Source organism: Phascolarctos cinereus, unplaced genomic scaffold, assembly GCF_003287225.1.
Source record: "Phascolarctos cinereus isolate Bilbo 61053 unplaced genomic scaffold, phaCin_HiC Scaffold_2;HRSCAF=192, whole genome shotgun sequence".
Classification (NCBI taxonomy): Eukaryota; Metazoa; Chordata; class Mammalia; order Diprotodontia; family Phascolarctidae; genus Phascolarctos; species Phascolarctos cinereus.
The window spans coordinates 299,922,877-299,935,689 of NW_027555625.1; the positions used below are offsets into that span (position 1 = coordinate 299,922,877).

The 12,813-nt window shown below is 41.9% G+C and overlaps 1 protein-coding gene across 1 annotated transcript in view; it reads right to left on the reverse strand.

Annotated features, from left to right (window-relative positions):
* Nucleotides 1-12,813, reverse strand: part of ADGRD2 (adhesion G protein-coupled receptor D2) — a 127,828-nt gene that overhangs the window by 45,898 nt on the left and 69,117 nt on the right. The window contains exon 2 of the mRNA XM_078149175.1: nt 837-974. Coding sequence (XP_078005301.1) covers nt 837-974 — 138 coding nt within the window. The remainder of the gene's footprint in view (nt 1-836; nt 975-12,813) is intronic.

The window sequence follows — 12,813 nt, forward strand, 5'->3', positions numbered from 1 at the left end:
ATACTTTAAGGTCCCTTCCAGAATTAACATTGTGTTCAGAGTTCATTTCCAGGCTAACATTCTTCATCCTAAGGTTCCTGCTGGTTTTTAAGTATTCTAGGTTCTAAAGCTTTTATGTTGTAAGGTCACTTTCAGCTCTAACATTCTATGTTCCAAATTCCTTTCTGCTCTATTAACATTTTACCAACTAAGTAAGGTCCCTACAAAGCTCTAATATCCTATGGTCTAGTAGCCCATGCTCTTAGATCCTTTCCATATTTAATATTTTACCTTCTAACGTTTTATGTTGTAAGGTCATCTTGGCCTAAGGGGAAAATGCACTGGCCAGAGACTAGGAGATGTGGGCTCACATCTCAGCTCCCAAGCCTCCCAGGTGTGACCCTGGACAAATGACGCAACAACACCTTTGAGTCTATTTCCTGGTCCCTGAAAAGAGGGTGAAACATACTTACACTACCTACTTGTGAGGAAGGTTTGCTCACCTTGAAACACCTATAACGGTTACCAACTACTAATACTAAGCTCCAATAAACTCTAATCTGCAATCCCTGGATTTTTCTCTCCCTCCCCGAGTTCCATGAATGGCAAGGGGCATTAGAATCCCCGCCTCGTTGTGAACACTTGACTAAGAGGTAGTCTTCGCGTCTCAAAGGCTGTTAGGGGTAATCCACTTAACAGTCCCATGTCGTCCCGCCTTGCGGGTGTCACCGGCCCCCCGACGCCAGCCCCAACCCAAGCCTTCCGCCCTGCCCTTTGCCTCGGGGGCTTGCCTCTCACCTGTAGGGGACCCACCACACGGTCAGCCTAGCCCATGCGTCCTTCTCAGCGTTGGGCACCAGGAGCTAGCTCTCCGCTCGGCTGCAGCCCTCGCTCTGACCCTTCTAGGGGCGGCTCCCCGAGAGGAGGGGGCGGGGTCCGCAGAGCCTCCTCCCGAATTAGGGCCCCTTCTTTAAGCCACTCGTTGGCTTCAAGGGCTGGAGAAGTTGCGAGTGACCGGTGCCAGGGTATCTCCTTGATCGTCTAATATACGGGGTTGTGTGTAGAGTGGCCGGGCATTTGTAGGGCTCGAGACACCCAAACTCTATCTCCGAGACATAGAACCTTCCCCAAGGACCATTTCCTCTAGTACCTAGAAGACATAGCGGTCTTTCCCCCACCTCCGTTTGTCCACCCCTTCTCTTCCCCACGCTGCGCGCCCCTCATCAGCTCAAGTCCGCAAGAGGTTTCAAGGTAACTATAGATTAACCGAAGGTTAAACCTGAGAACCCAGAATGCTCGTACATAGACTATAGAATGGTAGAGCTGTTCAAGACTGTTTGAGTACAGAACATAGCCCAAAGGAGCGGGCTCCGTGGTACAATGGAGAGAGTGAGAGAGAGAGAGAGAGAGAGAGAGAGAGAGAGAGAGAGAGAGAGAGAGAGAGAGAGAGAGAGAGTGTAGCTGAGGACAAGGGTTCGAATCCTGCCTCAGTAACCTATCTACGTGACTTCAGCCAAGTCTTTTACTCTTTCAGGGCCCCAGATTTCTTACATATAAAATGAAGAGCATGCCCTCTAAGGTCCCTTTTAGCTCTATATCTATGACTTTCTTTTATTGGTGAACGTGTTGCATCTCCCTCATAGAATGTAAGTTCCTTGAGGGCAGACACCAGCTCTTTTAGCACAGTGCCTGGCATGGAGTAGGCACTTAAGAAATACTTGCTTGACTGATTTTCTACAGAAGGAAACTGAGACTTGCATAAGGCAAAGTAAGAAGGTAAGGTGAAGAAACTTGCATAAGGTTACACAACTTGCCTGATTAGTTACTGTTTGGGATTTTGGGGGAATGGGGGATTAAATTAAAGGAGTTTACAGACCATAAATCTACCCCCCCCTCCACTTTTCAGATGGGGAAGGTGAGGCACCAAGAGATTAAATGATTTGTCTAGCATCATGCAGCTAATAAGTGTCTGAGGTAGGATTTAAATTCAGGACTTCCTAGGTGGTGCAGTGGATAGAACACTGGACTTAGAATCAGGAAATCCTGAATTCAAATTCTGCCTCAGACTCTTAACTATATGTGTGACTCTTGGCAAATCATTGACTTTCAGCCTCAGTTTCCTCATCTGTAAAATGGTGGTAATAATGGCACCCACCTCCCAAGGTTATTGTGGGAATCAAGTGAGACACCCTGGGAATTTCAAATGCTAGCTCTTCCTTATTTCAAGTCAGGAACCCACTCACTGTGTCATCTTGTGATAGGAACACAATACAAACAAAATCAAAACAAATTAATTAGAACCAATTTGTCAGAAGGCTTTTGTCCAAGATGTCAACCCTGGACACTGAACTCCACCCCCAAAACAATCTAATGGGGATGAGAGAGGGAACATCCATCCATCTTGTTGTCTAGCACCATGGGGACAGAACCAGGAATGTTTATTAGAATACTGAGTTAGAATTCTGAAGTTCCTGAATTCCCAAATGTGGGTCATTCCAGCTCTGTATAGCTCAACAATCCTATATGTTTTTAATGATGATGAGGATGAGGATGATATTCGAAAATTTAAAAGGAATAAAACATTTTTAAAGTTCCTGCTATGTGCTAGATGCTGTGGTAAGCACTTTCACTTGTGAAATGGGTGCTATTATTATCCTCATTTTACAGTTAAGGAAACTGAGGCAGAGAGAGATTAAGTGACTTGCCCAGAGTCACACAGCTAGTCAGTGTCTGAGGCCAGATTTTAACTCAGGATTTCCTAACTTTAAGCGTAGCACTTTATCCCCTTGTGCCTCCTAGCTAACTCCAAAAGCATCAGGGACTCCTGGTTGGTTTGAGTACTCTGTCCATTGATTTATATCGCAACTCCTTTATGATGCTGCAGAAAGCCTTGGAGAGTTGCTGGAGCCAAAGAATTCATCACTTGTGGCCAAGCCGGGCTGAGATAAGCTTACCCCCATTTGTAGAAGCTGCAACTAGAACAAGGGATAGACTGTCATTAGGTCCTTCTTTCCCGGCTTGGTAGGACCTGCCCTGCCTTGGGATCTGTTGTCACAATGGGCCATGGTGAGACATCAAAGAAGGATGTTAGCAGAGGAACAAGAGCAAAGGTTACCAGTTATAAAGCACTTCATATTCATGAAGTCATCTGATTTTTACAACCCTATGAAGCAGTGAGCATAGGCATCTACATTTAGTAAAGGAGGAAACTGAGGCACAGAGGCCCATGGCTAAGTGGTAGAGCTAGGACCTGAGTCTAGAGCCTCTGACTCCACATCCAGTCATGGGGTCGAGGTATATTTGCCAAATTATGCCATCTCCCTCCAATCCCTTCCACTTAGGCTCCAAGGAACAGGCAAATCTAATCTCACTTTCCCAGATTGTCCTCATTGTCTTGGATGAGAGCAAGCCATAGACTAGGCTATTCATTGCAAGCTTTATAGGTTTTGTGGTGACAGGCGTATTGTCTCAGACAAAAAAGCCCAGGCTCCTAGCTCAGTTGGACATTGGCTATTGATATTGCCCATCTTTTCAGTCAGGGACAAACTGTTTGGAGGCCGATTATTGGGGCTGGCAGTGATTTAGGACCCATCAGCGAGGGTTGGGAGGAGACAACAAGGGGACTTGAGAGTATTGGAGGGAGAGCTTTGGAGGAGAGAGGGTCCAAATTGATTGTCCCTCTTTTTGCCCCTCAATTGTTTTCTTGCCTGGGCATATATAACATACTGCCTTTTCATGATTCTGATTTATTGGCCCATGGTCTCCATTTTGAAAAGGTGGTCAATAGACCTTTGCTGTGACTTTGATATTTAGCTGCAATAAAATGAGCCTTTGCTAGTAAGGGAGAATTGCAAGTTGCCATCGGCAACAATTCAATTCACACTTCCATAGTGATTTCAAGAGCTGCTCACAATCTATGGGGGTGCAAGGATTAATCATGAAGATTTATAGATGGCCAAAACTGAGGCTCAGGTACAGTGGAAAGAGGACTGGATTTGGAGTCAGGGGCCTACGTTCAAATTGCAGTATGAACATTTGCCTGCTGTGTGACCTTGGGCAAGTTGTGTAATGTCTCTGTATCTTAATTTTCTCATCAGTAAAATAAGGAAGTTAGGTTAGATCAGTGGTTCCCATTTAGAGATTAGGGAACTCCTTGGGGGTTGGTGATAATGGTCCAAGGGGTTTGGACTAAAAATTTTTTAATAGTGCCTTAAGCAGTAAATAATTGTAATGAGCCTTATGAGTTGTATATGAAATTACCCTGAGGGCTCACTACACACTTTGTAGTTGAAAAGAGTTTGTGGAACAAAAAATCCTGGGGACCATTGAACTAAATTATCTTCAAGGTTCCTTCCAGCTATGAATCTATGCTCTAAATATTTTATACTGTGAGCAGCTTGAGAGCAGGGACTATCTTTTGCCACTTTTTGTATCTCTAGTGATTAGCACAGTGCCTGGCATATAGTAGCTGCTTAAAAAATGTTTATTGATTGACTGATATGAATGATTTACTCAAGGTCACATACCTGGTAAATAATTTTCAGCCCTGGGATTTGGACCTCTATTTTTTGCTTTTTCCTCTATGCCATGGTAACAGGTTGTAAAGGGCATGAAGGCGAGTTAACGTGAAATATTGCTGGAAAGGTTGGTTGGAGCCAAATTGTGGAGGCCCTTAAATGCCAGGCAGAAGAGTTTGTACTTTATCCTAGAAGCAGTGGAAAGTGATTATTCACCAAGGATGGTCTCATGGACAGATCTGTGCCTCAGATAGATTACTTTGGCAGCTGTGTGAAGGATGGATTTGAGAGGAGGAGTCACTTAGGAAATGGTTAGTCCAGGTGAGAGGTGATGAAGACCTTGAATTGATGTGGTGGAGATAGAAGTGGAAGGATCAGGATGGATTCAAGACGGGTTGTAGAAGTGCAATAAATAAGAAGGGGCATTTGACTAAATTGGGTGAGGGGTGATATTAGGAGGAGAGAAGCCTCAAAGTTTCCTTTGTAGTTTCAAAAGTGAGGGGATGGTGTTGTCTCAGGCAGAAAAAGGGAAGCTGGGAAGAGCTTGGGAATCTCCCAAGGAAGTTCCTTGGAAAAGAATATATAGGGGCAGGTAGGTGATGAAATAGATAGAGCCCTGGTCCTGGATTCAGGAGGACCTGAGTTCAAATGTGGCCTCAGACATAACACTTGCTAGCTGCGTGACCCTGGGCAAGTCACTTAACCCCATTGCTTAGCCAAAAAAAAAAAAAGAATATACTGAGTTCAGTTTTGGAGGTATTGAGTTTAAGGTGCAAGTTGAATATCCAGGTAGCGATTTCTAGGAAGCAGTTGAACATCTAAGGGGGCTAGAACTCAGAGAAGAGATTAGGACTGGGTATAAAGCTTTTCCTGTCTGGTAAATAAGGATCCTAGATTACATCTAGATCCCTTTCAGATCCAAAACCTATGATCAGAAGGAACAGAGACTTCTCCAGGGAAGTTGATTGGAAGAACCAAGACTCTGACAGGGAGTAATTATAACTCTTCCTGTGGGATGTAGAGAAATATCTGATGTGAGGTCAGGCATATGTGTTTCATGTATGAAGAGCTAACGTAGGAAAGTCCAAATCGTTTCCCATTTGTTGAGAACTTCCAGCTAGGAATGACTAAGACTGGTCCAGTTTTATATCTATGAGGAGAGAGATGAGTGGCTCTTTCCACTGGTCCCCATTCCTCCATCCCTAGTACCTGTTTCCCATACACCCAAGACTCAAGTATCACAAAAATTTAGAAGGGATGAGACTTCAAGACCCCAATCTAGGAAGGAGTAGCAGGACCCTGGACCATAGCCTGACCATGAGGCAGAAGACAGATAGCAAGATGAGCTTGGGAAGTAGCTTATAGTTCAGTATGGCTGGAATAGGGGAACATGAAGGAGAGTTATGTAAAATAAATATGGAAAGGTAGGTTGGGGATAGATTGTAGAAGACATTTAATGCCAGGCCAAGGAGTCTGTATTTCATCTCAGAGGTAGTAGGGAGCCCCTGAAATAATGACCTGGGGAGTAAAATAGCCAGACTTGTGCTTTAGGTAGATTATTTTGGTGGCTCTGCAAAAGAGTAAAGGATAGTTTGGAAAAGGGTAGTTTACCTCTGTTGCAGGCAGGGAGACTAATTAGGGGACTATTATAATAGTTCATATGCAAGATAATAAACTAGGGCAGTAGCCATGGAATGAAAATGAGAGGACAAACGTCAACTAGTCAATCAACAATCATTACCAATGCAAGGCATTTGCTAATTTGAGAAGTGTTTTGGGGGTAGAATCAATAGGTAATAGCAAATGATTGGCTATGGCATAAGAGAGAGAGATAAAAGTCAAAGATAACTCAAAGGTCATCTTTGAGGTCAGCATGTGTTCTGGTAACTAGGATGTTGGTATGTGTCAAAGAAATGGACAATTAAGAGGAATGGTAGGTTTGAAGGAAAGATGATTACTTCAGTTTTGGACATGTTGAGTTTGTGGGACTGGCTCAGTATCCAGGTAGAAATGTTTAACATAGAGTTGGAATTTTGACATTGTAATTCATGAAAGAGATTAGAGACAGATGTACAAATATGGGAACTTGCTGCAAAGAAGTGATGACTGAAAACATGATAACTAATGACATCCACCAAAATGAGAATGTAGACATAGAAGAGAAGACAGTCCAGGACAGAGCTTTGAGGGGCACCCATATTGAAGGGGTAGGAGAGGCATGATGAACTGGCAAAGCAGACTGAGAAAGAGCAGCCAGACAGATAACAGAAAACCCAAGAGAAAGCATTGTTATGGAAGCCAAGCTAGGACATTATTTAGAAAAAAGGGATGGTCAAGAGTGTCAAAAACTGACGAAAGGTCAAAGAGGATAAAGACTGTCAGACTGAACAACTAAAAGATCACCAGTCACTTTAGTGTGACGACTTGTTTGGAAGCCATATCTAAGGAGTCAAGGAGTAAACGAACAATGAGAAAGAAGAGGCAGTGAGCATAAATGACTTTTTCCAGGAATGTAGCAATAAATCTCACTGAGAAGTATAGGACAATAGCTTGAGGATATAGCAGCACCAAGGGAAATTTCCTTTCCTTTATTTTTTTAGGGAAAGGGGAGTACTGGAAATGTATGTAGCCAGAAGGAAGTAGCCAGTAGAGAGGGAGATATTACAGATGAGAGAGGAGGAGGGGTTTTTGGAGCATGCTCTTGGTTGAGATGTGAGGAGAGAAGTGAGCCTTGATGGGGAGGAGAACCATCTCATACCTGGAGGCTGGAGTAAAGGAGGAAAGGATTAGTATGGACATAGAAGGGGAATATGTAGTGGAATCAGGGAGACAGGGTGCTCATGACCTGTGCCTCTATTTCTCAGTAAAGTAGGAGGCAATTTCATCTGCAGAGACAGAGCAAACAAGATGGCATCAGAGGCTTGAAAAGAAAGGAGAAAGTTTGGAACAGCCTCTGTGGGCAGTTGCATTAAATATTGAATTGGATCGTCTTCTAACCTCATTTTATGGATGAGGAGGGGAAGTGACTTTCCCAAGATCACATAGATAGTAAGTAAAGCCAATATTCAAAGCCAGGTCTTCCAACTCTAGATTTGGTGCTTTAAGGCTTCTGTTTCCAAATCCAGAACTTTTCCCCAGTATACAGACTATGACCTGATCACCTAGAGGCTAAAACTGGCAAAGTTAACCAGCAAATTAATGGAGTTAAAATTCAAGTAACCAACCATTAGAGAACTGTGTCTTTTTGGGAAATAAATCCTGTCTCAATAGGTAGGTGGTCAAGGGATATGAATAGTATTATATTAAATAGTATTTTATATTATGTAATATATAAACTATAACATATAATATATAGTATAGTAAATAATATTTTATATTATATTAAATAGTATTACATATTAAATAGTATTTTATTTTTTCCAATTACACGTAAAGACAATTTTTAACATTCATTTTTAAATAAAATTTTGAGTTCCAAATTTTCTTTCTCCTTCCCATACCTCCCTCCTCCACAAGACTGTAAGGAATTTGACATAGATTATGTATGTATAATCATGTAAAACATATTTCCATATTAGTCATGTTGGGAAAGAAGAAACAGAACAAAAGGAAAAAACTACCAAAAATATGAAAACAGTATGCTTCAATCTGCATTCAGACTCCATCAGCTCTTTCTCTGGATGTGGATAGCATTTATTTTCCATCATGAGTCTTTTGGAGTTGTGTTGGATCATTGTATTGCTGAGAAGAGCCAAGTCATTCATAGTTGATTATCGCATAATGTCGTTGTTACTGTGCACAATGTTCTCCTGGTTTTGTTTACTTCACTTTGCATCAGTTCATATATGTCTTTCCAGGTTTTTCTGAAATCTGCCTGCTTGTAATTTCTTATAGCACAATAGTATTCCATTACATTCATATACTACAACTTGATCAGCCATTCCCCAATTGATGGCCATCCCCTCAATTTCCAATTTTTTGCCACCACAAAAAAAGCTGCTATAAATATTTTTGTACATGTATGTCCTTTTCCCTTTTTTATGATCTTTTTGGGATAGAGACCTAGTAGAGATATTGCTGGATCAAAGGGTATGAGTAGTTTTATAGCCCTTTGGGCATAGTTTTAAATTGCTTTCCAGAATGGTTGAATCAGTTCACAAGTCCACCAACAATGCATTAAAGTCCCAATTTTCCTATATCTTCCCAATATTTATTATTTTCCTTTTCTGTCATATTAGCCAATCTTATAAGTGAAAGGTGGTACCTCAATATTGTTTTAATCTGCATTTTTCTAATCAATAGTGATTTAGAGCATTTTTTATACAACTATAGATAGATTGCTTTGATTTCTTCATCTGAAAACTGCCTGTTCATATTTGAACATTTATCAATTGGGACATGGCTTGTATTCTTATAAAGTTGACTCAGTTCTCTATATATTTGAGAAAGAAAACCTTTATCAGAAACATTTGATGTAAAAAATTGTTTCCCAGCTTTGTACTTTCCTTCTAATACTGGTTGCATTGGTTTTGGGAATATGAACCATTTTCAACAGAAGAAATGTAAACTATCAATGACCCAATGAAAAATGCTCCAAATCACTTATAAGGGAAGAAATGTAGATTAAAACAACTTTGAGCTTTCACCACACCCACAGTTAATCGGCAAAGATAATATTGCGATTCTGTATGTATTTGTGGGCCCACTGATGTGGGTATTCCCTCCAGTGTCACAAATCAACCTATCCATTGCTACTTCTCTGGTGAGACTCTTGTTCATTTCCTCCCATAAATGTGCCATGAGTAGTCCAACCAATGTGCTGGGAACTGTAATTAAGTGCTCTTGACATTACAGGGAAACCAGTGAAGCATATGGGCGATCCACTGATTATCCTTTGCTCTCACTGTGTGACCACATCAGCTTCTTTTTCAATTATACATTTATTCAAAAACCTTCTTTGCACTGCTACTCCTCCACAGTGCCTTGTCATAGATTCCTATCTCTTCACATACACCCTGTGCCTCTCTATGCCCTTTAGGTGATTCTCAGCTTCCCTTCTTTGAGAACTGCAATATTTTGTGATTTGCAGCCATACAACATTGCCAGAAAAATATTGGTATAAAAAAAAGTACCTTTGTTTCAGGGAGAAGCTCGCAGTCATTAAAAGAACTTTCTAAGTTTCCAAACGAAATTCAGTTTGCTTCCCTCCTCCTATTCAATTCTGGACCCAGTTCATTGTCCATTTGCAGTGTTTGCCCAAGAAATGGATTTTCTACTTATATGTACATATGGGGTGGAGTTGGGGCAACATGGAGTAGTGGATGACAAGTTTGTTGTTATTTAGTTGTGTCCAATTCTCTATGACTTCATTTGTGATTTTCTTGGCAAAGATACTGGAGTGGTTTGCCATTTCCTTCTCCAGCTCATTTTACAGGTGAGGAAACTGAGGCAAACTGGTGGAGTCAAAAAAACCTGGGTTCAAGTTTTGCCTGTAAGGGGGGCAGCTAGGTGCCACAGTGGATAGAGCAGCGGCGCTGGAGTCAGAAGGACTTGAGTTCAAATCCAGCCTCAGACACTTGACCCCAAGCAAGTCACTTAACCCCATTGCCCAGCAAAAAACAAAAACAGAAACAAGTTTTGCCTCTGACACATACTGGCTGTGTGACCCTGGGCAAGCAATTTATCCTTTCAATGCTCCCAAGCAAATCTCTATGACTATACAAGTTGCTGAGAAGGTAATGATCTGTATTATTGAAAGAAATTCCTTACTGGGAGCTCCCTGTGCTGATGAAATCACAGGTTCATCTCACCCCTCATACATACACATGCATGCACACACATACAGGTTCACAATACATCATATATACATATATGCACACATGTATATACACATACACATGTGCATATTCTTATCCATCTATCTATCATATAGTGATGGCCAAGTTCTGCTGGCATTCCACCTAACTACATCATTGTCTGGGCAGTAGACGTTCTCCATCCATTTCCTACAAATAGTTAGGCCAAACTTTTTGGACTGATTAACGATCTCTTTTAAGAGGCTCGGCAGCATTCCAGTATTTAATACAATTAGTACAATGTTATCCTCAAACAGGCACATTTGGACAATTTCTCCATTAGAGAGGAACTCCTCTTTGATTTGTACTCCTCAGTGAAGGTCAAGCATATGTCTACCAGTTTTGTGCCTCTCTTAATATTAGTGGCCAGCAGGCTCCTAAACAAAGTCATCTCTGTTTTATCTTTTCAAGGAATTTTATATAATTTTGACCTGCATGGAGGGCGGCTAGGTGGCACAATGGATAGAGAGCAGAGCCAGGAATTAGGAAGACCTGACTTCAAATCCTGCCCCAGACACTTACTAGCTGTGTGACCCTGGGCAAGTCACTTAACCCTGTTTGCCTCAGTTTCCTCATCTGTAAAATGAGCTGGAGAAGGAAATGGAAAACCACTCCAGTATCTCTGCCAAGAAAACCCCAAATGGGGCCACAAAGAGTTAGATACAATTGAAAAAGACTGAACAATAATTTACTGTTTGTGATGCCACGAATAAGTTCACACATTCCAGAAAACAATTTGTAACTGTGTTGGAGAAGTGACTAAACCGTTCATATCCTTTAATCCCCCACTGGGTCATACACCCAAAGGAGATCAAAGAAAAAAGGAAAAATCTCATATCTCTCAAAATATTTGTAGCAGCCCTTTTTGTGGTGGCAAAAAGAATGGAGACAAAGTGGGTGCTCCCGGGTTGGACACTGATACATATCATGTATGCATATATCAGTAATATCACTACTGGGCATGTACCCAACAAAGACACAAGACAGATGGAAAGGTCTCATGTGTCCCAAAGTATTTGCAGTAGCACTTTTTATGATAGCAAAAAGAATGGGAGCAAAGAGTGTATGCATTGATTGAGGAATGACTGAACAAACAGCGGTGTGTAGATGAATGGAATATCATCGTGATATAGAAATATTGCACTGACTGGCTAGCAGAGGTGGGAACCTGCAGCCTTGAGACCATGTATGGCCCTCTAGGTCCTCAAGCTGGGCCCTTTGACAGAATCCCAACTTCACAAAACAAATAAATAAAAAAAATAAAAGATTTGCTCTGTAAACTTGGACTCAGTCAAAAGGCTGCACCCAAGGCCCTATAAGGCCACACCCAAGGCCCTAGAGGCCGCAGGTTTCCCACCCCTGGTGCTAGACCATCGGGCTGTCTTTAACAGGATGAAATTCTTAGGGATGTCTTTGTTGTTGTTCGGTCATTTTCCATTCTCATCAGACTCTTCATGACCCCATATAGGCTTCTCTTGGCAAAGATACTGGAGGGGTTTGCCATTTCCTTCTCCAGCTCTTTTTAAAGATAAGGAAACTGAGACAAACATGGTTAAGTGACTTGTCTAAGGTCACACAGCTAGTAAGTGTCTGAGGCTGGATTTGAAATCATAGAACTGTTTTGCTGACTTCAGACCCAGCACTCACTCTATCTCTTGTGACACCTAGCTGCCCTAAGGTCTTACATTTGGTTTAAAAAAGAAATTTCACAAGTACAGGATGGAGGAGGCATAGTTAGATGGCAGTTTGTCTGAAAAAGATCCGTGAGTTTTAGTAGCCTGCAAGTTTCACGTGAGTCAGCAGTTTGAGATGGCAGTCAAAAAAGGGAATGTAACCTCAAACTACATTAAGAGAGTTTCAGTTCTGTACCCCATGATTGAGAAAGGACATTGATGGAGAGGACCCAGAAGATGGCAACTGGAATGGTTAGTCTATGTCATATCAGGATCAATTATAGGAACTGAGGATATTTCTCCTGGTGGGAGTAAGGTGAGAGCTGGGTTCAAATTGAGGCTTTGACACTTACAAGCTGTGTGACTATAGGCAAGTCACTTAACCTTCCTGAGACTCAGTTTCCTGTTGGGGATAATAACACTTGTGCTGCTACTTTACAGGGTCTGGGGAAACATCTCTGTAAATCTTACAGCTTTACAGCAATACAGATTATTATAAGGCGACCTATTTCTTAGTACCTTCATCTAGATAAGGGCATTCCACTCAACATACCTGATTAGCTGTGTGACCTTGGGCAAGCCACTTTGTATCTCAGCCTCAGTTTCCTCATATATAAAATGAAGGGTTTGGACTAGTTGACCTCTAAGGTCCCCTTTAGCTCTGACAATCTATACTGGCCTCTGGGATTCTGCGAGTGGGGAGTATGAAGGGAGGGGAGGGAATGGCTATTGCTCAGAAGTGATGACCTAGGACTGCAAATCCAGTCTAAGGGCCTGGGCGGTGCACTA